The 26,928-nt window shown below is 49.7% G+C and overlaps 1 protein-coding gene across 23 annotated transcripts in view; it reads right to left on the reverse strand.

Moving 5' to 3' along the window:
- KLC1 (kinesin light chain 1) overlaps positions 1-19,408 on the reverse strand; it is a 68,573-nt gene extending 49,165 nt beyond the window's left edge. For 5 of the 23 annotated variants that reach the window (XM_041758070.1, XM_041758065.1, XM_041758081.1 and 2 more), the window contains exon 1: positions 2,825-2,953. In XM_041758070.1, the coding sequence (XP_041614004.1) occupies positions 2,825-2,946 (122 nt within the window). In that variant the 5' untranslated portion in view covers positions 2,947-2,953. Of the gene's footprint in view, positions 1-2,824; positions 2,963-18,615; positions 18,877-19,279 lie in introns of those variants that run through there. The other 18 variants (XM_041758079.1, XM_041758085.1, XM_041758080.1 and 15 more) reach the window with 13 other exon arrangements.
- Between the last annotated feature and the right edge of the window lie 7,520 nt (positions 19,409-26,928).

The raw sequence follows: 26,928 nt of genomic DNA on the forward strand, positions 1-26,928 counted from the left end.
TGTGGTGAAGAGAAGCAAAGAAACAGGTAGGTCCTAGGGGATCCCTGGGTGGCTCAGCAGTTTGGCGCCTGCCTTTGGCCCAGGGCGCGATCCTGGAGTCCTGCTCGAGTCCCGCGTCAGGCTCCCGGCATGGAGCCTGTGTCTCTGTCTCTGCCTCTCTCTCTCTCTTTCTCTATCATAAATAAATAAAATCTTAAAAAAAAAAAAAAAAAAGAAAGAAAGAAAGAAAGAAAGAAAGAAAGAAAGAAAGAAAGAAAGAAAGAAAGAAAGAAAGAGGTAGGTGCTAAGTATCTAGAATTGGAAATCAAACACTGAAAAGTCATCATGGGCACCTGGCAGGGTCAGTAGGTAGAGCATGCAACTCTCAATCTTGGGGTTCTGAGTTTGAGCCCCTTGTTTGGTGTAGAGATTACTTAAAAAAATAAAGTATTAAAAAAATCAGGCAATATAATAAGCCTGTTACTTAGAAACATTAGAAACTGGTAATTATGGATAAAGTGTAATTTCACTTAGAAGAAAACAGTCTCTTCTAGGGAGAGGGAAAAGGGGAGCAAGGGAGCATTAAAACCCACATTTACAAAACTATGGCTGTGCAAACTATAGGTGTACAATTGTCATCACATCATACCAAGAGTATATGCACTCCCCCTGACATAACTACTAATGATGCCAGCCTTGACTACCTGGCTGAGGTAGTTCATGCAGGCTTCCCTCCACTACACATCCACTCCCTTCCCATACTTGGTCTTTAAGAAGCAAGTCACAAGGTACAGGCCACACTCAGAACCCTGGGAGAGCTGATCTCCTGAAGAGGGATATAAGGTGTCTGGGGTTATTCTGTAGGGGACAGTGTCTCTTCTCTGCCTCATCCCTCATTTCTTTATTTAATCATTTATGTCAATATGGACTGTGGGTATTTGGGGTTAACAATTTTATTCATTTGAGAGAAAGCGTGAGCACGAATGGGGGCCAGGAGCAGAGAGAGAGGGAGAAGCAGACTCCCTGCTGAGTGCAGAGCCCAACGTGGGGCTCCAACTCAGGATCAAGATCATGACCTGAGCAGAAGATAGACACATAACTGACTGAGCCACCCAGGCACCCCTGGATACTTGTTTTATACTTTAAGTTACAGCTAAAGGATACAATTTTTTTTTAAGTTTTTATTTATTTATTCATGATAGACATAGAGAGAGAGGCAGAGACACAGGCAGAGGGAGAAGCAGGCTCCATGCCAGGAGCCTGACGTGGGACTCGATCCCAGGTCTCCAGGATCGGGCCCTGGGCTAAAGGCAGGTGCTAAACCACTGAGCCACCCAGGGATCCCTAAAGGATACAATTATTAAAAATATTATGCTATTTATATTGTTGCTCAAAGTGTTCCAGCTTGGGCCAGTGAGAGCTCTCTTGATTGGCTCATAAATTAACATTCTCCTATCCCTCTGTTCTTTGAGCACTTCCTTCCTTTCTAGCACTACAACACATTCCAGGCTCATCTTGTATTCTCCCTGCCCCAGCCCTAGAACCAGCTATTTTTTGTTTTAAGATTTTATTTATTTATCCATGAGAGACACAAAGACAGGCAAAAACGTAGGCAGAGGGAGAGGCTCTCCCCTGTGGGGACCCCGGGATCACGCCCTGAGCCAAAGGCAGACATTCAACCGCTGAGCCACCCAGGCGACCCTAGAACCAGCTATTAACTGAAGGAGCCTTGGTTCATTTGATAGTAAAATGGTTTTAGAAACCAAGACTAGGCCCAGTGAGTATCTTCCCTAAACATGCAACCCCAGTCTAACCATGAGCAAAATGCCAGACAAATCCAAATTGCGGACTATTCTACAAACACTGACCAGTACTTCTCAAAACAGTCAAGGTCATAAAAAACAAGGAAAGTCTAAAAAAGTGTCACAGCCCCAGGAAAAATGATGGCTAAATGTAATATGATGTGGCATCCTGTTTGGGGTTCTGTAAAAGAACATTAGGGGAAAACTAGCAAAATCCAATAAAATGAATAGTTTAGTTAAAATTATATACCAATACTAGTTCCTTAATTGTCACAAATGTGCCATAATAACGTGGGGTGTTAACATTAAGAGAAATTGAGTGCAGATATACAGGGACTTTTACTGTCTTTGCAACTTTTCTGTAAACCTAAAGCTATCCTAAGAAGTTTGTCTTTTAAAAATCTACCTATAAAAAATACAAAAAAGTACATATATAACTTTGATAAAAACCAGAAAAGTGGGCAGCCTGGGTAGCTCAGCAGTTTAGCACCACCTTCAGCCCAGGGCATGATCTTGCAGACCAAGGATCGAGTCCCACATCAGGCTCCCTGAGTCGAGCCTGCTTCTCCCTCTGTCTGTGTCTCTGCCTCTCTGTGTCTCTCACAAATAAATAAATAAAATCTTTAAAAAAAAAAAAGTGTAGGTATAATATGGACAGTGAGAATGTACATCTGTGCTTTTTAGTTTCTGGAGCATTTTCCTAAGTGTACTGTCTTACAAGAACAAAACCAAGTATTCAGTTAGTTTAGTGAACCATTGTTCTATCTCCCACTTACCAACGAGGAGACAGACAGTTGAGGACATTTAAGCCCATACTACCCAGAACAGGAACAGATCCCAAGTTCTCTCCACCCTGCTAGGGTGCACCTTTGCTCTCATGGCTGTTGTACTGCTGCGCATGCGTACACACCGCAAACACCCTGTGCTCTGATTGCTCACCCACAATAGAACTGGACTGTCTGGTGTTGCAGGCAAAGGAACTTCTTAAAACCTCAAATATAGAGAAAGGATTTCAAATTCTGCCACAATAAAAATAGACTAACCTAACAGACAAGAATAGAAATACTGGGATCCCTGGGTGGCGCAGCGGTTTGGCGCCTGCCTTTGGCCCAGGGCGCGATCCTGGAGACCTGGGATCGAATCCCACGTCGGGCTCCCGGTGCATGGAGCCTGCTTCTTCCTCCGCCTGTGTCTCTGCCTCTCTCTCTCTCTCTGTGACTATCATAAATAAATAAAAAAAAATTTAAAAAAAAAAAAAGATGGAAAAAAAAAAAAACAAGAATAGAAATACTAAATACACTGAATATTTTATAAAACAAAAATCGGGATGCCTGGGTGGCTCAGAGGTTTCGTTTTTTGTTTTTTTTTTTTTAAGATTTTATTTATTTATTCATGAGAATACACAGAGAGGAAAGAGAGAGAGAGAGGCAGAGACACAGGCAGAGGGAGAAGCAGGTTCCATGCGGGGAGCCTGATGTGGGACTCGATCCTGGGTCTCCAGGCTGCTCCACCCGGGCTGCTCCTGGCTCAGAGGTTTAGCTCCTGCCTTCGGCTCAGGGCGTGATCCTGGAGACCTGGAATTGAGTCCCATGTCGGGCTCCCTGCTTGGAGCCTGCTTCTCCCTCTGCCTGTGTCTCTGCCTCTCTGTGTCTCTCATGAATAAATAAAATATTTAAAAACAGAAAAATTAAGCCAGAACTGGTTAGACTCTAAATGCACTTTTTAAAGATTATACTAGATCACACATACTGAATTTTTCTCATATCTGATTATCAATTCTCATATAATACTCTTATTTCCTATCTCTACCACCTTTTCACATATATTCATACTCCCTTTATACTAACGCTGACTACAATGAGATCATACACACACAAGCATCCTAATTAACAAGCAATACAATTTTCAATAATTGACAAATTTTACAAATGTTCCCCCTCTCAAAAATTAACAAAAAGAGGGGCTAATGGGTGCCCAGTAGGCTGAGGGTCTGACTCTTGATTTCAGGTCAGGTTGTGATTCCAGGATTGAGGGATCAGGCCTATGTGTCCCTCTCCCTCTGCCCTTCCTCCTCCCTGGCTCACGTGCACACACGCTTCTGCTCTCTCAAATAAATGAAATCCTTAAAACAAAAATAATGATAATAATTAACAGAAAGAAAGCAAAGGCCGGAGGAAGAGTGAGCATCATCCTGGTCACTTTACCTCTCCTGGGTTAGCATGTGACATTCTGTCAAGAAGTAAAAGGCCAATATGGTAAAAGTTTTTGAACATATGCACTTAAAAGGGACTGTGTGGAATTAGATTAGTGGTTGTGGTTGCCCGACATACAGAATATACTAAAAAAATTCACCAAACTGTACACTTCCTCTGGGGCGCCTGGGTGGCTCAGTCCATTGAGTGTCTGCCTTTGGCTTGGGTTGTGGTCCCGGGGTCCAGAGATCAAGCCCCACATGGGGCTCCCTTGCTCAGTGAGGAGCCTGCTTCTCCCTCTGCCTGCCGCTCTGCCTGCTTGTGCGTGCTCTCTTGTGCTCTTTCTCTGTCAAATATATAAATGAGATCTTTAAAAAAATTAAAAAATAAATTGGTAACTTGTTACGTGACTTTTTTAAAAAAGATCTTATTTATTTATTCATGAGAGACATGGGGGGGGGGGGGGGGACAGGCAGAGGGAGAAGCAGGCTCCATGCAGGGAGCCCAATATGGGACTCGATCCCGGGTCTCCAGGATCATGCCCTGAGCAGAAGGCAGACGCTCAACCGCTGAGCCACTCAGACGTGCCTATGTTATATGACTTACTCTCATTCTTTTAAAAGAATGTGATAGAAAAAACAAGTCTATTTATAAAAAAAAAAAAAAAAAAAGAAAAGAAAAAACAAGTCTGGATGTGCAGAGTGAAAGACAGCCAAGAGAGAAACCTGAGTTATTCTGACAGTTCTTGGTTATAAAATGAAGTTCCTACAAATACAACAAAGGATAGCCCAAAAAAAGAAAAATAAGATGGGAGAACAAAGAAGTCTTTATTTTGCCAATACTGAGAGCAGAACATCAAACTTGAGATGTTTCCCCAAAATATGTGAGCTGAACCAACCAGTGGGAAATGCAGCCAGCTAGACCCATGGTCTATCTCTCTACATACAAGAATCAGCCCTGATGAGCATTAGGAATGGAGAGGGTCCTGACTCTGGGAAAATGAGAAGCAGCCAGAGAGCCACTAATGAAACCATAGCAAACAAATAAAGTTAATACAAGGAAATATCCAGTGCTGTGATCTGAAATTCCACATATGATCTGCAAATTCATATGTGGAAACCTAATCCCCAAGGTGATGGTATTTCCAGGTGGGGCCTTTGGGAGGTGCTTAGGTCATAAGGGTGGAGTCCTAATGAATGGGATCAGTGCTCTTTTTTTTTTTTTTTAATTTTTATTTATTTATGATAGTCACAGAGAGAGAGAGAGGCAGAGACATAGGCAGAGGGAGAAGCAGGCTCCATGCACCAGGAGCCTGATGTGGGATTCGATCCCGGGTCTCCAGGATCGCGCCCTGGGCCAAGGGCAGGCGTCAAACCACTGCGCCACCCAGGGATCCCCGGATCAGTGCTCTTATAAGGGAATCCACAGAGCTCTCCCACCTCTTCTGCCAAGTGCCGCCAGAGAGAAGACAGCCATATACAAACCAAACACAGAACCTTACCAGAAACTGACTCTACCAGCATCATGATCTTGAAATTCCCAGCCTCCAGGACTGTGAGAAATAAATTCCTGCTCTAAGCCCCACTTGTTTTGGTTGAGGAGTGTTGCTTCCCGAGCTTATGTAACAAAGTTAAGGTCCATATTTTAAGCCAAATCTAAAAAGGTTTCCTGGAGGGTCTCAAGCCTTTTCAAAGCATGACATTTTTGGATACAAATACAAATGTTACACTCCTTTGTAGGATTATGATACTGAGTTACTTTATTTTCTAAATAGAACACTGTATTATAATAGTAAATATATTTTATCCAGCTATACGTTGCCTACTCTTTCCCAAATAAAAACCACTAACTTCTTCAAGGAAGGATGTGCTCCATCCTTCAGGTCAGGTACCTTCTGACTAGAAACTTCATCTGTGGGCCACAGACTGCCAGAGGCAGCATTAAGACATAATTCCAGGGCTTGCCACAAAGCAGTTCCAGAATAGAAATTTTATCAACTCATTATTTGCTACTTGTACAGTGTATCTCCTCCAATCAAATCTTCCTCAAACCTTGAGCAGCCCGGGTGGCTCAGCGGTTTAGCGCTGCCTTCGACCCAGGGCGTGATCCTGGAGATCCGGAATGGGAGTCCCATGTTGGGCTCCCTGCATGGAGTCTGCTTCTCCCTCTGCCTGTCTCTCTCTCTGTGTGTCTCTCATGAATAAATAAATAAAACCTTAAAAAAAAAAAAAAAACTTCCTCAAACCTAATCAACCTAATGTAATCCTTTTATCTTCTCTTCCAAACGTAAATCATAAGAATAAATTGAGTAAATGAATCATGCTGGCCTAAAAATCACAAAAACCCATAAAGTGTATGCAACTGGTGAATCGCTAAATTCTACCCCTGAAAATAATAATACAGTATATGTTAACTAAATTAAATTTAAATAAAGAATTTTTTTTTAAAAAAAGGCGTATCTCTCAGCAGATGCCAGCAAAGAATGCCAGATGCCTTTCTTCATATGTTCTTGGAACTTAAACCCAAAGAAAACTGAAAAGGAAGAGCAGAAAAACCTGAATTGAGTATGACTGAGAAAAACCTTGATGTGACTTCATATAAGTTTGGTGGTAGAGCAATAAATTTATACTTTTCACACACACACAAAAACGGTAAGTGTAAAAAAAAAAAAATGGTAAGTGTTTTAATATTAAAGACTCCAGGGCAGCCCTGGTGGCGCAGCAGTTTGGCGCCACCTGCAGCCCAGGGCGTGATCCTGGAGACCCTCGATGGAGTCCCTCTGCATGGAGCCTGCTTCTCCCTCTACCTGTGTCTCTGCCTCTGTCTCTATGAATAAATAAATAAAATCTTAAAAAAAAAAAAGAGGGATCCCTGGGTGGCGCAGCGGTTCGGCGCCTGCCTTTGGCCCAGGGCGCGATCCTGGAGACCCGGGATCGAATCCCACATCGGGCTCCCGGTGCATGGAGCCTGCTTCTCCCTCTGCCTGTGTCTCTGCCTCTCTCTCTCTCTCTCTCTCTGACTATTATAAATTAAAAAAAAAAAAAAAAAAAGACTCCAGGGGACACCTGGGTGGCTCAGCAGTTGAGCATCTGCCTTTGGCTTGGGCATGATCCCGGTTTGGGGGATCGGGGACCCCCCCCATTTGGGCTCCCTGCGGGGGGTCTGCTTCTCCCTCTGCCTGTGTCTCTGATTCTGTGTCTCTCATGAATAAATACATAGATCTTTAAAAAAAAAAAAAAAACTTAAAAAAAAACTCCCTAACTACAGCATCTATTCTGAATCCGTTTCCATACCAGAACTATAGCCCACTGGATAAAACAAAAGCTTCATTTGCCTCTTAGATGAATCTATCATGGATGACCTTGCAGAATTAGAGAAATGGAGGCAGTCAAGACTCCCTGGGTTCTTTCCCCACACCCATGCTCAGGTCAAATGCAGTTCTGCTCTGAAAACCTCCTCCTCTATGTACGCGGATCTTCTCACTCCACAATAACCTAACCACCCTCCTACATGAAGCGTGCATATATGCCAAGAGAGCATCTGCTTTGCTTGTCAATGGTCAATGACCACGCTGCATCTAAGGAAAGAGTTTTATAAGGCCACCTCCCCCAACAGCTAGTCAGGTGCCTAGCCCCCTGCCAGGTAGGACTCCTGGCCACAGCCAGACAGTGCACTAGGTCATTCAATCTGCCATGGGACCAAAGGCCCATAGGCCCATCTCTTCAGATGCAAATTTTAAGCATGACAAACTACAAGGAAGGGCACTACGCAGAAATATAGGAGAACATGCTTTTTCCTAAATCAAGAATGAGTAAGCCCAAATGATGCAGATGTCTCTATTATAAGTCTTTGGTTGAGCAAACAAAAAGGAAAAACAGCTTCATCGGACAGTGTGACTAAGAGATTACAAAACAGGGTGTTATGGGAGTGTGTGGCAAAAAAATATGGAGTATTCATTACGTAGCTAAAAAACACCACTTTCATTTCAAAATGAAAAACAAATATAACATTAAATTTATTTAACTCTAAACTGCCCTCTCTGTCTCTCATGAATAAATAGAAAATCTTTAAAAAAAAATGAGAGACACGGGGGGGGGGGGGGGGGGGGGAGGGAAAGCGGGGGAGGGGGAAGCAGAGACACAGGCAGAGAGAGAAGCAGGCTCCATGCAGGGAGCCCAACATGGGACTCGATCCCAATCCCGAGTCTCCAGGATCAGGCCCTGGGCTGAAGGCAGAGCTAAACTGCTGAGCCAACTGGGCTGCCAGAAACAACAGGTTTTTAAGAGGTGCCTGGCTGATTCAGTTGGTGGAGCATGACTTTTTTTTTTTTAAGATTTATTTTGAGAGAGAGAGGGCAAACATGGAAGGGTAGGGGGAGGATCTCAAGCGGACTCCCCACTGAGCACAAATCCTGATACAGGGCTCCATCTTACCACCCTGAGATCATGATCTGAATGGCAATCAAGAGTCAGACACTTAGCCAACCCAGCCACCCAAACATCCTGAGCACAAGACTTGATCTTGGGGATGGGAGCTCCCACACTGGCTGTAGAGATTAATTAAAAATAAAAATTTTGGGGCACCTGGGTGGCTCAGTCAGTTGAGCATGCTACTTTGGCTCAGGTCAAGATCTCAGGGTCCTGGGATCAAGCCCCACTTCTGGCTCCTTGCTCAGCAGAGAGTCTGCTTCTCCCTCTGCCCCTCCCCAGCTAATGCATACCCATTTGCTCTCTCTCTCTCTGTCTCAAATAAATAAAATCTTGAAAAAAAATAAAATCTTAAAAATATAAAATCTTGGGCAGCCCGGGTGGCTCAGCAGTTTAGTGCTGCCTTCGGCCCAGGGCGTGATCCTGGAGTCCCAGGATCGAGTCCCACGTCGGGCTCCCTGCATGGAGCCTGCTTCTCCCTCTGCCTGTGTCTATGCCTCTCTCTGTTTCTCATGAATAAATAAATACACAAAATCTTTAAAATATATATATATATATATAAAAAATCTTTTAAACATATATATACACACAGACTACACACACATGCGCATATATATATATATATATATATATACATATATATATATATATATAAGGCTCAGTTAGGAATCAGCCTTCGGCTCAGGTCATGATCCCAGGGCTAGGATGGAGCCCCACATCTGGCTCTCTGCTCAGTGGGGAGCCTGCTTCTCCCTCTGCTGGCTGCTGTCCCTGCTTGTGCTCGCTCTCTGTCAAATAAATGGATAAAATCTTTAAAAACTAGGGCACAGGGGTGGCTCAGTGGTTGAGCATCTGCCTTTGGCTCAGGTTGTGATCCCAATGTCCTGTTATCGACTCTCACATCAGGGTCCCCACAGGAGCCTGGTTCTCCCTCTGCCTATGTCTCTGCCTCTCGCTCTGTGTCTCATGAATAAATAATTTTTTTTAATCTTTAAAAATAATAAATAAAGGCAGCCCGGGTGGCTCAGCACTTTAGTGTCGCCTTCAGTCCAGGGTGTGATCCTGGAGACCCGGGATTGACTCCCAGGTCGGGGCTCCCTGCATGGAGCCTGCTTCTCCCTCTGCCTGTGTCTCTGCCTCTCTCCTCTCTTTCTGTCTCTCATGAAAAAATAAGTAAAATCTTTAAAAAATAACAAATAGGGGATCCCTGGGTGGCTCAGCGGTTTGGTGCCTGCCTTCGGCCCAGGGCGTGATCCTGAAGACCTCGGATCAAGTCCCACGTCCGGTTCCCAGCGTGGAGCCTGATTCTCCCTCTGCCTGTGTCTCTACCTCTCTCTCTCTCTGTCTCTCATGAATAAATAAAATATTTTTAAAAATAAAAATAACAAATAAAAATAACAAATAACAAAAACAGACAAAATAGAAAGCAGGAACCATAAAAAATTGATAAAGTAGAATTCATCAAAATTTTAAATTACTAAAAAAAAATTTTAATTACTGATTATTAAAAAGGCACAACCAAAAAAGATATATTTTAAGCCCTAGAGCTGGGACTTGGGCGGCTCAGTGGTTGAGCATCTACCTTTGGCTCAGGGTGTGATCCTGGGATCCAGGATCAAGTCCCACACTGGGCTCCCTGCGTGGGGCCTGGTTCTCCCTCTGCCTGTGTCTCTGCCTCTCTTTCTGTCTCTCTCATGAATAAATAAATAAAATCTTAAAAAAAAAAAAAAAAACAGTTAAGGCCTAGACCGGGAAAAAATATTTACAACATGTGTACCTGGCAAAAAGACACGTACTCAAATACATAAGGAATTTCTATACCCAATAATAAAAAGACAACCTGACTTTCTAAACAGGTAAAAGATTTTTTTTTTAATTTTTATTTATTTATGATAGTCACACACAGAGAAAGAGAGAGAGAGAGGCAGAGACACAGGCAGAGGGAGAAGCAGGCTCCATGCACCGGGAGCCTGACGTGGGATTCGATCCCGGGTCTCCAGGATCACGCCCCGGGCCAAAGGCAGGCGCTAAACCGCTGTGCCACCCAGGGATCCCGAGGTAAAAGATTTAACAAACACTTCACAAAAGCAATATACACAAAAGGCCAATAAGCATGTGAATAAGTGCTCATTATTAGTCATCAGGGAAATGCTCAGGAAACCCATTCGACAAGATGCCACTATACATCCACCAGAATGTGAAGAAGAAAAGAAAGAATACCAAATGCCAGAGAGGATATGGAATAACCAGAAGAAAGAACACACACATTGCTAGTCCAAGAGTAAAATGTACAACCACTCTGGGTTGTTTCTTTTTTTAAAGATTTATTTATTCACGAGAGACACACAGAGAGAAGCAGAGAGAGAAGCAGAGATACAGGCAGAGGGAGAAGCAGGCTTTATGCAGGGAGCCTGATGCAAGACTCCATCCCGGGACTCCAGGACCACGCCCTGGGCCGAAGGCAGGCGCTAAACCACTGAGCAACCCAGGGATCCCCTGGGTTGTTTCTTTAAAAGTTAATGATATATTAACTCAGCTGAGTGTGGAGCCTGCTTGAGATTCTCTCTCCCTCTCTGCTTGCTACTTCTCATAAACAAACACAAACAAGCAAATAAATGTTAATGCTACATCCACATTATGGGCAATCCCACTTCTGGGTATTTATCCAGAAGAAATGAAGATGTATTCCCACATGGTCTCCCACAAAAATGAGTACCCCTGCCCCCAATGTGCTTCAAGAAGAAAATGGCTTGACTGTATAGGTCCCACAATAGAACACCACTCAGGAACAGAAAGGAACCAACCACTGACATAGCAACATGTATGAATTTCAAAAATATTATGCTGAAACTGGATGCAAGGATGCCTAGGCAGCTCTGTCCGTGAAACATATGCCTACAGCTCCTGGGATCAAGTCCGGCATCAGGCTCCCTGCTCAGTGGGGAGTCTGCTTCAGCTTCTCCCTCTCACTCTCCCTAACAAATAATATCTTAAAAAAACAAGCTGGATGCAAAAAATATATACTGTATAACCTCATTTATATGAAATTCTAGAATAGGAAGAACTACCCTGTGGTTATAAAAATCAGATCACTGCTGCGGGGGCAGGTGGTGAGAGGGGTGATGGATGACTGGCAAGGGGCAGGAGGGAATTTTCTGGGCCGTATCTTGGTATATAGTCATCAAAATAGAATGAATAATATATTTAAAACCTTGGCATTTCAATGTATATAAATTGTATCTCAATTTCCTTTAAAAAAGCAGAATTTGAGGGATGCCTGGGTGGCTTAGTGGTTAAGCATCTACCTTCGGCCCAGCGCGTAATCCTGGGGCCCCAGGATGGAGTCCCACATCCGGCTCCCTGCAGGAAGTCTGCTTCCCCCTCTGTCTCTGCCTCTCATGAATAAATAAGTAAATTCTAAAAAATAAAAAAGAATTTGCTAACATTAATTTGTACATATTCAGAAATCATAACTCCCAACATTAAGTGAAAGATGGTTAGGAATGGTTTTGTTCTGAGAACACATTAAAACTAGGATGTGGTAAGCAGACATTTCATCCCCCTCAAGATTCCTGGCCCCTGGTGCAAACACATCTCCCAGTTAATCAAGTCCCTCTAAATACTGCTATAAAGAGATTTCTTGGGCAGCCTGGGTGGCTCAGCAGTTTAGCACCGCTTTCGGTCCAGGGAGTGATCCTGGAGACCTGGGATCGAGTGTCCCACGTCGGGTTCCCTGCATGGAGCCTGTTTCTCCCTCTGCCTGAGTCTCTGTTTCTCTGTGTCTCTCATGAATAAATAAAATCTTAAAAAAAAAAAAGAGAGAGAGATTTCTTGCCATAGATGTAATTAAGGTCCCAAATCACTTAGCCTTAAGATAGAGAGATTATCTTGGTGTGCCTGACCTAATTACATGCCTTCTTTATTTATTTTTTAAGATTTTTTTTTTTTAAGATCTTATTTTTAGGTACTCTCTATACTCAACGTGGGACTTGAACTCATGACCCTGAGAACAAAAATCTCATGCTCTTCTGACTGAGCCAGCCAGGAATTTGTCTCTCTCATGAATAAATAAACAAAATCTAAAAAAAAAAACAAACAAAAACAAAAAAAAAAACAAAAACAAAAACCACTTAAAAAAAAGAAAGTAGGGGATCCCTGGGTGGCTCAGCAGTTTAGTGCCTGCCTTCGGCCCAGGGCGTGATCCTGGAGACCTGGGATCGAGTCCCGCATCAAGCACCCTGCATGGAGCCTGCTTCTCCCTCTGCCTGTGTCTCTGCCTCTCTCTCTCTCTCTGTGTGTGACTATCATAAATAAATAAAAATTTAAAAAAAAAAAAAAAAAAAAGGGATCCCTGGGTGGCGCAGCGGTTTGGCGCCTGCCTTTGGCCCAGGGCACGATCCTAGAGACCCGGGATCGAATCCCACGTCAGGCTCCCGGTGCATGGAGCCTGCTTCTCCCTCTGCCTGTGTCTCTGCCTCTCTCTCTCTCTCTCTCTCTCTCTCTCTCTCTCTCTGTGACTATCATAAATAAATAAAAATTAAAAAAAAAAAAAAAAAGAAATTATGGATGACCCTTGAGGACAATATGCTAAATCACAAAAAGACAGTCACAAAAAGACATGCTATACTCTTGGTCTTGGGCTTGTAAGTTCAAGCCCCAGTTGGGTGTAGAGATTACTAAAAAAAATTAACTTAAAAAGAAAAAAAAAAAAGACAGGTACCTGGGTGGCTCCATGGTTGAGCATCTGCCTTCACCTCACGGTGTGATCCCGGGGTCCTGGGATCGAATCCCATCTCAGGCTCCCTGGAGGGAGCCTGTTTCTCTCTCCACCTGTGTCTCTGCCTCTGTGTCTCTCATGAATAAACAAATAAAATATTTTAAAAATAAAAGACAGGGACACCTGGGTGGCTCAGTGGTGGAGCGTCTGCCTTTGGCTCAGGGACTGATTCTGGAGTCCTGAGATCGAGTCCCACATCGGGTGCCCTGCATGGAGCCTGCTTCTCCCTCTGCCTGTGTCTCTGCCCCACCCCCTCTCTGTCTCTCATGAATAAATAAAAGCAATCAATCAATCAATAAATAAATAAATAATAAAAGACAAATGCTATGTGATTCTACTTGTAAGTAGTACCTCAAGTAGACAAATTCACTGAATCAGAAAGTAGAATTATGTTTGGGGGGAGGAGGGTGGGGATGGGAAGTTGTTACTTAATGGACACATAGTTTCAGTTTTGCAAGATGAAAAAGTTCTAGAGATCTGTTGCACAACAGTGTAAATATACTTAATTTGTTTTTTACCACAATTGTAAAAAGAACAGAAATTAACATTTTCTGTTACACAATACAAATTCTTTTTTAAACAAGCAAAATAAGTAAATTTAAGAAAAAAACATTTCTATGGATTCACAGAAATCATAGAAATGAAGGCTCAAGCAGCTTTTACTAATCACCCTCTCTATGCCAGACTCTGCAAACACAAATACTACAATGACAATGTGGTGCCTGAGACAGTACACATTAGACAGCAACCCCAAGGAGTCACCATGGCCACAGTGCATCACCTGGGCTTCTGAAAGAACTGGCCAAGGACTTCCCAGATGAAGGCAACTGGAGCTTAGCATCATTGGGATTCCTGACAGCAAGGTGGTTCAAAGTTTGAAATGTGCATACAAAAATACCTGAATTAGAAGCCTGACTTCACAGCTGTGTACCTCTCTGGCTCAAATAACTTGCCCTCTCTGACCTCAGTTTTGCCCACAGTAGAATGGGAAAGGATTATAGCACCAATTTTATCTGATTTGGTGTTAACTTCACTGTCATCGTAGTGGTTGAGTGAGCTTCAGAGAGGCTGTGGACATATATTTCCACATTATGCAATCAGTCAGGGAACAACCCAAGGTTTAAACTGAGGTAACTGGGATACTGTAGAAAAAAGGAAATAAATGTCTACATTACATATGAACTTAACTCAGCTTAAAATTCTTGTCCTATTGATATTCACCTACTTGTTTTATCAAGCATGAACATACTAAACATATTTAAAACCACAGATCCTAATTGCTTTCATCTGCCTTCAAAAATTAGTTAAAACTGGGACACCCTGGGTGACTCAGTGGTTGAGCATCTGCCTTCGGCTCAGGGCGTGATCCCGGGGTCCTGGGATCGAGTCCCATGTTAGGCTCCCCACAGGGAGCCTGCTTCTCCTTCTGCCTGTGTCTCTGCCACTCTCCCTGTTTCTCATGAATAAATAAAATCTTTTTTAAAAATTAGTTAAAACATAATACTGTAATAACTTTGTATGTTGACAAATATTAACTATACTTCTCACAGTGAGCTTTTGGTAATGTCTATAACCGTTGAATTACACTGTTGTACACCTGAAACTAATATAATTCTGTAAGTCAACTATATTTCAACTAAAATAAGTACTTTTTTTTTAAAGATTTCATTTATTCATGAGAGAGAGAGAGAGAGAGAGAGAGAGGGAGAGTCACAGGCAGAGGGAGAAGCCGACTCCATGCAGGGAGGCGACTAGATCCCAGGACTCCAGGATCACGCCCTGGGCCAAAGGCAGATGCTCAACCTCTGAGCCACCCGGGCGTCCCCAATAAGTACATTTTTAAAAATAGTTATGACACAACTAAATTCTGATTTCATTTTGACAGAAGAGTATATTATCCATCCGAGAGGCTTCAGGGCAGAAAGACGAAAGGGTGTTAAGTGAAAGAGACAGACAACGGGGAAGAGGGGACAACAGTGAAGAAGAGCAGACAAGCAGGCTCAGGATGAGCCTAAGGCACACCAGGTGTGCCTAAGTGAGGGCCAGAGTAGAAAGATGAGGGAAAGCTATGGGTGCAGAGTGGTTTTAGGACACAAGCCAAAACTTAGCAGAGGAGTGACATGATCCAACCTATGTTCTAGCAGCTTGCTCTAGCTACCAACACTGCCACTCCATCTCTTCCAGACTGCAGCCCTACCCTTACCCTGGCCCAGTCACTCCCAGGTCAGGGCCACTTTAGAAGCCATCTCTAGCCCATCTGTATCACTGTTCCTATTGCCGCTGCCCGAAGTCAGATCTCAGTTCACTTGGAACTACTGGCTTCCCACCAATCACGTGCCATACTACCTATGCTTTCTAAAGTGTCACCTCACTGTTAAGAATCCTCTGTCTTGGGATCCCTGGGTGGCGCAGCGGTTTGGCGCCTGCCTTTGGCCCAGGGTGCGATCCTGGAGACCCGGGATCGAATCCCACATCAGGCTCCCGGTGCATGGAGCCTGCTTTTCCCTCTGCCTGTGTCTCTGCCTCTCTCTCTCTCTCTCTGTGACTATCATAAATAAATAAAAGTTTAAAAAAAATTATTAAAAAAAAAAAAAAAAAAAGAATCCTCTGTCTTAAAAAAAAAAAAAAAAAAAAAAAAAGAATCCTCTGTCTTGCCTTCCTTACCTGATCTTCCCTTTCCACTCTCATCCTTCCCAACGTTAGTACCCTTTACGGCAGCACCACTTAAGAGCTTGTATCCTCTAAAATGACTATTATCAATCCCACCCCTGGCATTTGACTAATTGTACTTTTCTTCAGGTCTCATATCCAGAATCACCTTTCCAGGGCATTCAGCACAACATTTAACCTAATCTGCCATACCCGTCGATTTCCTGTTCCCTCACCAGACAATGAGCTCCTAGAGGCCAGAGACTATTTATTTACTTACTTAGAAAGATTTTATTTATTTATTCATGAGAGACAGAGAGAGAGAGGCAGAGACACAGGCAGAGGGAGAAGCAGGTTCCATGCAGAAGCCTGATGTGGGACTCAGTCCCAGGACCATGCCCTGAGACAAAGGCAGACGTTCAACTGCTGAGCCACCCAGGCATCCCAACAACTGTTTTTTATCCCTATTTTCCCAACAACTTAGCACAGCACCTGCCATTCAGTTGGTTCTAGATAGACATTTAAGGTCATGCTTTCACCATTTAATATGCTAATCATTTTTATTCTATGCCCTGAAATTTGACATGTAAAACCTGCCTGTACTTCAGTTTAAGATATTACTGATCACTTCTTTGTTACATAAAGTTCTGGTTTATCATATTCCACTTATGTTTCCATGTTACATGAATCCTACAAATTAACCAATCTTTGGTGTTTATATTCCCATATGGAAAGCTACACATTGGCTTATCTTCAACATTATGAAATATGCTTAACGATATATAATTTGGCAGGGGGTGCGGGGCACCTGGGTGGCTCAGCGGTTAAGCATCTCTGGCTCAGGGTGTGATCCCAGGGTCCTGGGGGGAGCCTGCTTCCCCCTCTGCCTATGTCTCTGCTTCTCTGTCTCTCACGCATGCATGAATGAATGAATGAGAATTCATAATTTTTAAATGTATAATTTTATTTTTTTAAGATTTTTTTATTTACTTATTCATAGAGACAGAGAGAGAGGCAGAGACACAGGCAGAGACACAGGCAGAGGAAGAAGCAGGCATCATACAGAGAGCCTGACGTGGGACTCGATCCAGGGTCTCCAGGATCATGCCCTGGGCTGCAGGCGGCGCTAAACCACTGTGCCAACAGGGCTGCCCTTAATGTCTAATTTTAAATAACTACAGTTAAGTTTTCATTTTAAAGTACTTAAGAGAAAAAAATAAATACTTACGATACTATGCGCTCCTCCCCAGTGTTATTTTTTCTCATCCTTCCTAGCAGTAGTGTCCTGACTCCCATGCAGGTCTTTCTACCCTTATTTGCATTGTTTAGTGTTTTTAGAAGGTAGTTCGAAGCAAAGTGCACGAGCCAGGTCACAGACAAGTTACCACCCTGGGTCCTCCACCCCCCTCAGCAACACCACAGGGCTGCCAGACTCCACTGCAACATGATGTTGCATTCTCTGATGACTTGGGGAAACTGGCTCTTAGGAGTGCCCAGCTTCCCACATGCAGTTTCCCCACTATCTAAAGTTTTTAATATTTAGTATCATTGTATTCCTACAGATGCTTAGGAAACAGAACAATGAATCAAAATTTCCCACCCTCGCTAAGGCTTGTTGCCAATCCCTAAAAGAGGCAAATCCAGGACAGGTAATAAGATGATGAGACTTAAGAACATCGTCCCAATTTCCTAATGGGTTTTTGACTCAACTACTACCATGTATTTTGAGCTTAACGACTCTGATCAATAGCTTAGTCATGCTGTATCTAAAAAAGCCTTAGAATTTAACGCAAAGAATCAAAGAACCGCCCTTTAATATACCAGTTTAAATAGCGAACCTGAAATTTTGTTGTCCTCACACTTTTTTTTTTGTTTTTTTTAATTCATGAGACACACACAGAGAGAGAGGCAGAGACACAGGCAGGGGGAGAAGCAGGCTCCATGCAGGGAGCCCGACGCGGGGCCAATCCCAGGACCCCGGGGTCACGCCCCGAGCTGAAAGCAGATGCTCAACCACTGAGCCCCCTCCCCCCCCCCGCCCAGGCGTCCCTGTCCTCATACTTTAAAAACGTTTTTTTGCAAGGACTCCTTATGAAACGCCTACCGTAAATTCTGAATGTGTTGTTTAAATAACGAAACAATAAGCAACAATTCTAGCACAAAAAAAAAAAAAAAAAAAAAAAAAAAAAAAACCACCACCTGCCTCTGCACACCTTACGCCCTGAAACCACCCAATCCGCCAGGCACTAATACTACACTTTCAAGGCTTTAAAGGTCTCGGGAGTCGAGAGGGCACCGCATTTGACAACCGCGTCGGGGCGGCTTCAAGTTTGGGAGCAGGAGCGACGCCAGCGCAGGTGGACGCGGAGGATGAGCGGGCTCGCGTCCCGCGGTCCAGGGGCAGGGGCGGCCGAGCAGGCGCCGCGGGGCCGGCCTCCCGGGGGGCCCCGGCAGCCCCCGCCCGCGAGCACGACAGCGCGGCCGCCCAGGGCGGTGCCCCGGGAGAGGGCGGGGGCCGGAAGGAAGAGGGAGGATTCGGACAAAGCCCGGCCGGCCGCCCCCCGGCCGCGTTCCCGGGAGCGCCCCCCCCCCGCCGCTCGGGGTCCGCAGCTGTTCCGCGAGCTGCCGCCCCCCCCCCCCCGCAGCGCAGCGCAGCCCGGGGACGCGCGGAGGGGACCGTCCGCGGGGCGCCGCCGGGGATGCGGGCGGGGGCGCGGCGCCAAGGGCCCGACGAGGGGGCGCCACAAGTGCCCGGGGGGGGGGCGCGGCGGGGGACGGCGGCCGCTCACCGTGCTGCTCCCGCGGGGCCGCGCGCTCGCTGTCAGCACCGGGAGGGCGCGGGCGCGTGCGCGGAGCCGGGCTGCGCGGGGCCCGCTGCCTCGATGCCTCAGGCGCGGCGCCGCGGTCACGAGCGAGGGGCGCCGGCGCGGCCGCCCCGCAGCATCCTCGGCCGCCCGCGAGCGCTGTCCCCCGCGGCTCCTCCCTGCAGCCGCCGCCCCGCGCCCGTCGGCTCCTGCTCCGCTCCGGCTCCGCCGCGCCCGCCGCCGAAAATGGCGTCTCGGCGTCCCTCCCCCGGCTCGGGGCTCCCGCCCCACAATGCCCCGCGCGGCCGTGACGTCACCGCCCGCCGCCGGAGGGCGGGGCGCGGCGGGGCGCGGCGGGCGCGGCCGGGAAACCGAGGCCCGGCGCGGAGAGGAGGCTCGCGGGCGTGCGGGAGGGGGCGCTGGGGCGGGGCGCGGCCGCCTGGGACCCCCGCGCCGGCCCCGCGCGCCTGCTCGCCCGCCTCAGCGCGCCGAGCCCCGTCCCCGCGCGTCTCGGGCGCGCGTTGCCCTCTCCCTGGAAGCCGCCAGGAGGGCTGTCAGCAGCCTGTCCACGGCGGGGCCGGGGGCGAGGCCACGCAGCAGCCGTCCGGGCCTTCTCCGGGGACACCCAGTCTCTGATCGCGACCCTGACCTTCCCCGTCCCGTTACGCCCTCGCCCCAGGGTCCTCGGGAATCCGAGCTCAGCGGGAGTTTGCAGGCCTCGCTCGGAACTGCAGCGCCAGGGCTGGGCGAGGGCAGAGATGCCGTCCCTGCGGCCGCACCCCCTCCCCGTGGCAGCCGTGCCACGACCTCCAGCCCCCGCCTGAAGGGCAGTACTTCCAGGTCAGGGAGCGCTCCTGGGCCTCAGCCTGCTGCACCGCCAGCTCTGCAGGCCTGACTCAGCAGCCAGCCCGGAGGACGCATGCTGATTCAGGGGGCAATGCTCAGCTTTCTCTGCCTGGGAGAACCCCCCACCCCCCCACCTCCCCACCACCTGGAGCCTGCAGACATCCCAAGAGCCGGGCCCTGGGGCACTGGTGACCGGGAGGCGTCCCTCCACCCCCACCCCCCCCATGTGCTTTTGAACTGCTCAGCTCTTCAGATAGATCAACCCAGCACCAGCAGCCGGTTTAACCCTAGAATTACACAGTCAGTGGGGGAGTAAATGCTCCTCGATTTTCACAGGGAGGTCCAATTACTTTACTTTCTTTTTTTTTTAATTATTATTATTATTTATTTGACACAGAGAGAGAGAGCACAAGCAGGGGGAGCAGCAGAGGGTGAGGGAGAAGCAGGCTCCCTGCCAAGTAAGGAGCCCAATGTGGGGCTTGATCCCAGGACCGGGGATCATGACCTAAGCTGAAGGCAGATGCCTAACGACTGAGCCACGCAGGTGCCCTCAATTACTTTACTTTTTTTTTTTTTTTTAAGATTTTCTCTATTCATAAGAGAGAGAGGTGGAGACACAGGCAGAGGGAGAAGCAGGCCCCATGCAGGGAGCCCGACCTGGGACTTGATCCCAGGTCTCCAGGATCATATCCCTGGCTGCAGGTGGCGCTAAACCGCCAAGCCACCGGGGCTGCCCTCCCTATCCTATTCTTTTATTTTCTCAACAAATATTTGTTGAGCTGCCAAGATCCCCACCATAAGAACAAAGGTGTGCTGGTAAACAGGATAGATAAGATTACACCTGCTCTTGCTCACACCGTGCTATGCACAGAGAAATAAGGTAATGGCAGTGTGATGAACTGAACTGTGAGGCAGGCAAGTGAACTGAGACCTAAGTGACAGGAAGGAGCCAAATGGGCAAAACTGGTAGGGCAAGCACTCCAGGCAACGGTCCTCAGGCAGGAATGAGTCTGGAGTGATGAGGAAAGAGAAAAGTCTAATTCATCCACCACATCCCATCCACAGGTCCCCTGAATCTGACCCTGCTACTTCCCTCATGGAAGTGCTGTGATGCACCCATCGTTCAGGGTGAGGGGCTGGGGTGCAGGCATTTCGGGCCATCCTCACTCAGTCTCATACTGAGACTAACAATCCATCACCCACCCTTGCTGTGAGGCCTGGGCACTCGCGGTCCCTTCCAATCCTCTGATCCTCAGCAACTCCAAGAGAGGCATTGGTATCCATATTTACAGATGCTGCAGCAAAGGCCCTGCAGGTTCCCTGGTCTGCTTTCTGCTTCCAAGGATTAACTCAGCTTTAGGAATCAGAAGAGAGGAGCAGGGTGGCTGCTCCTGGGTGGCTCAGTGGCTGAGCGTCTGCCTTCAGCTCCTGTCCTGACCCCAGGGTCCTGGGATCGAGTCCTGCATCAGGCTCCCCAGAGTGAGCCTGCTTCTCCCTCTGCCAGTGTCTTTGCCTCTCTGTGTGTCTCTCGTGAATAAATAAAATCTTTAAAAAAAAAAAAAAAAAGGTATCAGGAGGGAGCAGCCCCACGCTTCCTATGTGAACACTAGCAGAGCTGAGGAGAGCCTTTGTGGTGGAAAAGCCTCAGCAAGGCTACCCAGGGGCAGCAAATCCATTATCTGTCCTTCCCCAGAAACCTTGAGGACCAGGGCCCTGGGAAGCACACACCTGTTGGCACAAGTCCTGGTGGCCTTGACCATCCCTGTGGTCAGCAGCTTGCCAGCCTAGCCAGAGTCCCCTGGGTTACCCACGGGCCTGGAGGGCGGGGCTATCTTCTGTGGCAGCAGCAGGGGACCCCTGGAGCAGGCCTCTCCTTCCTCCCTGAAGTGCTCTTCCCTTCTAAAGAGACAGCCTGCATGGCAGAGCCACCTTCTCCTCCCCTCTGCCTGTCTCTGTCTCTCCCTCCTCCTGCTTTCCCCAAATGCAGATGCCTTGTCCTCTACCCCATCTCTTTGTCTCCTTCCCCTCCTTCTCTGTCCCTTTCACTTCCCTGTTGTGAAACCTGAGAGATCAGCAGGCCCAGATGCTGAGGCCTGAGTACAGCTGTGGAGGCAATCTCCAGGACCCAGACGAAGCCAAGGCTGAAGTGCCCTGGTCAAGGAGGAGTGAAAACACCCCCATGCCAGCCTCCTGCCGGTTGGCCGGACACCTGGGGGTCAGAGAGGAATCAGGAGCACACAGCCTGGTGCTCACTCCAATCTCCATGTTCATGGAATAGTGCTGGAGTCAGGCGTGGAGACCGGCAATGGGAGAGCAGGCACCCTGCGCCTGGCCAGCAGCCTGTGCAGCTGAGACAGAGGTGCTGGGGGGGTGGCCCGATGTCCTCAAGGCTCAGGGACTCCCTAGAAGAGGGACATTCACAGGGCAGATGGGAAGATCTAGGTCTCGGAGTCTAAGTGGTGGAACCATAGGGACAAAACAGTGCCCAACACAGAACAAACCACACAACCTGCGTCTCATTTGGACACTGGAGGGCAGCCCCGGCGGCGCAGCGGTTTAGCGCCGCCTGCAGCCCGGGGCGTGATCCTGGAGGCCCGGGATCGAGTCCCACGTCAGGCTCCCTGCATGGAGCCTGCTTCTCCCTGTGCCTGTGTCTCTGCCTCTCTGTCTCAATAAATAAATAAAATCTTAAAAAAAAAAGTCATTCGGACAGTGGAGAGGGTCTTCTATTTTCGCGGTCAAGGCCTGCGGAGGTGTCTGTCCAGCAGCCGCCCCCGGGGAGACTGGGACGCTGCGATGTCCCTCTGGTCCCAGGGCTCAGCAGTGGGCTCAGCTGTCAGCGAGCAGCCCCAGCCCATCAGTGTCTCAAGAGGAGGCGGAGGGAGGGCAGGGGGCCCCGGAGGGAGCCTTGGGCCGCGCGGCGGGGCTGGGGAGCGGTTCTGGGGCTGCGCTGGCCGAGGGGGCCCCCGCGCACCCCTGGCGAGACAGGCACGGGGGAGGGTCAGCACGGGCTCTGTGGCGGGAACCCCCCAGCTTCCCCCGGTCCCGCTGCGCTTCCTCCCCACCTCGCCCAGCGTCCCGGGACCGCCCCTCTGCCCCACCCCAGCCCGGGCGCCTCCCCCCCTGCAGCCCCGCCCCGCCCCGCCCCGCCCCGGCCCCTCCAGCCCTGGCTCCACCGCCCTCCCACGCCCGCGTGGTCACTGCCCGCCAGGCTCCCCCAAGCACGGGCACCGCCCCCCGCCCCCCCAGCATGAGCACTGCCCCCACACACACCCCAGGCCTGGGAGCCTCCCCACCACCTCCAGCCCGGGCACCGCCCCCCGCCCCCCCCCCCCCCGCATGGGAGTCTCCACGCCCCCCCCAGCCCGGGCACCGCCCCCGACCCCCCACCTGGGAGTCTCCACGCCCCCCCCAGCCCGGGCACCGCCCCCGACCCCCACCTGGGAGTCTCCACGCCCCCCCCCCCCAGCCCGGGCCCCGCCCCCGACCCCCACCTGGGAGTCTCCACGCCCCCCCCAGCCCGGGCACCGCCCCCGACCCCCCACCTGGGAGTCTCCACGCCCCCCCCCAGCCCGGGCACCGCCCCCGACCCCCACCTGGGAGTCTCCACGCCCCCCCCAGCCCGGGCACCGCCCCCGACCCCCACCTGGGAGTCTCCACGCCCCCCAGCCCGGGCACCGCCCCCGACCCCCACCTGGGAGTCTCCACGCCCCCCCAGCCCGGGCACCGCCCCCGACCCCCACCTGGGAGTCTCCACGCCCCCCCAGCCCGGGCACCGCCCCCGCCCCCCCCACCTGGGAGTCTCCACGCCCCCCCCAGCCCGGGCACCGCCCCCGACCCCCACCTGGGAATCTCCACGCCCCCCAGCCCGGGCACCGCCCCCGACCCCCACCTGGGAATCTCCACGCCCCCCAGCCCGGGCACCGCCCCCGCCACCGTCCCGCCCCGCGGAGCGCCCCGGTCACGCCCCTCTGGTCTGCGGCCTGGGTCCTGACCGCGACCTCACTGGGCCGGGGCTGCTTTCCCTTTGCGGAGCTCGGGCCGCGACAGAGGCTGCGGGACCGCTCCCGCCCGACAGCACCCAGCGCTTGGGGAGCGGGGGGGAGGGCAGCTCCGTCCGCCTCGCTCGTGCCTCTTGACCCGGGGCAGCGGGCCGGGCCTGCCGGAGTGCCCAGGGGCCCCAGCAATCCCGAGTCGCCCCCGCCCGCCCGCACCCCGGCCCCGGCGGGCCTGAGGGGGCCCATTCCTGGCTCAGCCCCCGGAGGGCGGAGGATTTCACTTACGTGCTTCCGAGCCCCCTACAAGAAAGAGGGGCAAGAAAGCCCCTCCGGAGAGGTCCAGCCATCCCGGCACCCCACTTCCAGCTGCCCTGGGGCCAGGCCTCAAGGGAGACCATGCTGGGCGGTCCAGCCCCGCACACAGCCATGTGGAGGGCCCAGGATGTCTCCAGGTGGGGACCGATGCTCACACGCGGGCAGGAAGGGCAAGGGGAAGAGCACTGCGGCCGCGAGGGTTTGTACACTCAGCACGTGTCTCTGAACCCTAACATTCGCAGGCCCAGCTGGCCATCCTACCAAGAACTTTTCAAGGAGCCATGAGACCTATGGGAAAAAGTGCTGGACTCCCCACAGCACGTGGCCCAGACCTGACTGATGTGGTTATCCGAAAGGGGTAATGCCCCAAACTGGGAGCAGGGAGGGATCTGATACTCAATCAGTCCATCTAGTGTGATGCACACGATGATGGAAACGCGCACGGGGGGGCGCCTGGGGGCTCAGCTGGTGAAGAGTCGGCCTTCAGGGCCTTCAGCTCGGGCCTCGATCCGCAACGACCCACCCCTGACCCACCGCTGGGCTCCCTGCTCAGCGGGGAGTCGGCTTCTCCCTCTGCCCGCCACTCCCCCTGCTGGTGCGCTGCCAACTAAACAAAATCAAGAAAGAAACAGAAAAAGAAAGGAAAGAAAGAAAGAAGCTCGGGTGGCTCAGCGGTTTAGCGCCGCCTTCAGCTCAGGGCCTGATCCTGGAGACCCGTGATCGAGTCCCACATTGGGCCCCTGTGTGGACCCTGCTTCTCCCTCTGCCTGTCTCTCTGCCCCCCCTCCCCTCTCTCTGTCTCTCTCTCTCTCACGAATAAATAAAATCTTTAAAAAAGAAAGAAAGAGGCCAGGTTCGATGAAGGATCTCAAGATGGCTGGACGAAAACTTGCTCTAAAAACCATTGACTGGGTAGCTTTTGGGGAGATCATACCCCGAAACCAGAAGGCCATTGCCAACTCCCTGAAATCCTGGAATGAGACGCTAACCTCCAGGTTGGCCGCTCTTCCTGAGAAACCACCTGCTATCGGCTGGGCTTACTACAAGGCCAATGTGGCAAAGGCTGGCTTGGTAGATGACTTTGAGAAGAAGTTTAATGCCCTGAAGGTTCCTGTGCCAGAGGATAAATACACTGTCCAGGTGGATGCTGAGGAAAAAGAATATGTGAAAAGCTGTGCTGAGTTTTCGTCTCTCTCAAAGGCCAGGATTGAAGAATATGAAAATGAGCTGGAGAAGGTGAAGATCGTACTTCCATTTGATCAGATGACCATTGAGGACCTGAATGAAGTCTTCCCAGAAACCAAATGAGACGAGAAGTAGCCCTATTGGCCTCACAAGCCAATCGAAAATTTATAAACTTGAGTTGAGGAGAAAGCCCTGGCCCTCATATTATAAACGTTGGACATTAAAAATAATTATATGGGGGGAAAAAAGAAAGAAAGAGAAAGACTGGAAGAAGCACTGGGGACTGGGGATCAGGCACATGTCATGGAAAGCTGACATTCTCCTTGGGATCCCCACATTTTATTATGAAAACATTCAAACATGCAGAAAACCATGTAGAGTGCGCACCATGTACCCACCACCCAGATTCTACAATTGACTTTTTTTTTTAAAGATTTTATTTACTGGGCAGCCCCGGTGGCTCAGCGGTTTAGCGCCGCCTTCGGCCCGGGGTGTGATCCTGGAGACCTGGGATCGGGTCCCGCGTCGGGCTCCCTGCATGGGGCCTGCTTCTCCCTCTGCCTGTGTCTCTGCCTCTCTCTCTCTCTGTGTCTCTCATGAATAAATAAATAAAATATTTAAAAAGATTTTATTTATTCCTGAGAGACAGAGAGAGAGAGAGAGAGAGAGAGATTGGGAGGCAGAGACACAGGCAGAGGGAGAAGCAGGCTCCATGCAGGGAGCCCCACATGGGATTCTATCCCGGGACTCCAGGATCACGCCCTGGGATGAAGGTGGCACCAAGCCGCTGATCCACCCAGGTTGCCCCTACAATTGACATTTTGCCCTACTTGTCACCTGTCTCTCCGTTCCTCCAGCCCTCGCTCTTGTCCCGACACACGGTGGCGTGCACACACATGGAGCCCAGCGTTTGTTTTTCAGGGAACATTCCCATAATGAGCAGGTGGGAAGGAGACCCTCCAGCTCACCTGTGTCCCCCAAGCCCAGCCTGATCAGGAAGTGGGCCACTGACCCCTCCCTCGTGCCCCTTCTGGGCGAGTCCCCCAAGCCCTGTTCTGTTGCTGTTTTGTCTTACTGTAGCTTCCTTTTGCCTGCTCTGGGGTTTTACAGAAACACAATCACACCCTGAGCCTTTTGTGTCCGCACGTGTCCCTCCTCCTGCGGTGTCGTCCTGGTGCTGCTGCCGCCCTGGGCAATGGGAACATCGCTGACCTGAGCTTTCTCACCCACGTCTCTGAGAAACATGTGTTTTCATTTCTCTTGGGTAAAAACCTGGGAATGGAACTGCTAACCACCAGGTAGGGTAGGTGTAGGGTTAGTTTTATCAGAAACTTCCAGGCCGGACACCTGGGTGGCTCATGGGTTGAGCATCTGCCTTCAGCTCAGATCTGATCCCAGGGTCCGGGGATCAAGCCCCACATCGTGCTCCCTGCAAGGAGCCTGCTTCTCTCTGCGTTTCTCATGAATAAATAAATTTTTTCAAAATTTTCCTTTAAAATAAAAGGAAACTTCCAGGCCCCTTTCTTAAGCAACTGACCATTTTAGGCCTGAGCAGACATGTAGGAGCTCAGAGCCTTCCGCACACGGCAGCTGCTGGACAAACATCCTTGAAGAGGTGGTCTGGCACAAGGGGCGTTGGGCACCTCCGCTCACCAGGCCCCCCAGCTGGCAGGAACGGGGGTGGGGGGGAGGCTGAGAGGGTTGCCTCGGGGGTGCTGGCCAACAGAGGAAGTTGCTGAGAGGCAGGAAGCCTCTGGGAAGGAAGGGACATAGTCCCTCAGTGACAGGCAAGCCCCCAAGTGCAAAGGCCCTGCATAAGACCGCCCGTAGGCCAGTGACTCTAGTGTCCAAAAATGATTCAGAATGTTGGACTTATGTTCTCCGAATATGCAGCAAGTGGAGACACGGTGGAGACTCAGGAGGACATGCAGCTGGCATCTTTGGAGAGGAGCCA

This window comes from Vulpes lagopus, chromosome 6 (genome assembly GCF_018345385.1).
Source record: "Vulpes lagopus strain Blue_001 chromosome 6, ASM1834538v1, whole genome shotgun sequence".
Lineage (NCBI taxonomy): Eukaryota > Metazoa > Chordata > Mammalia > Carnivora > Canidae > Vulpes > Vulpes lagopus.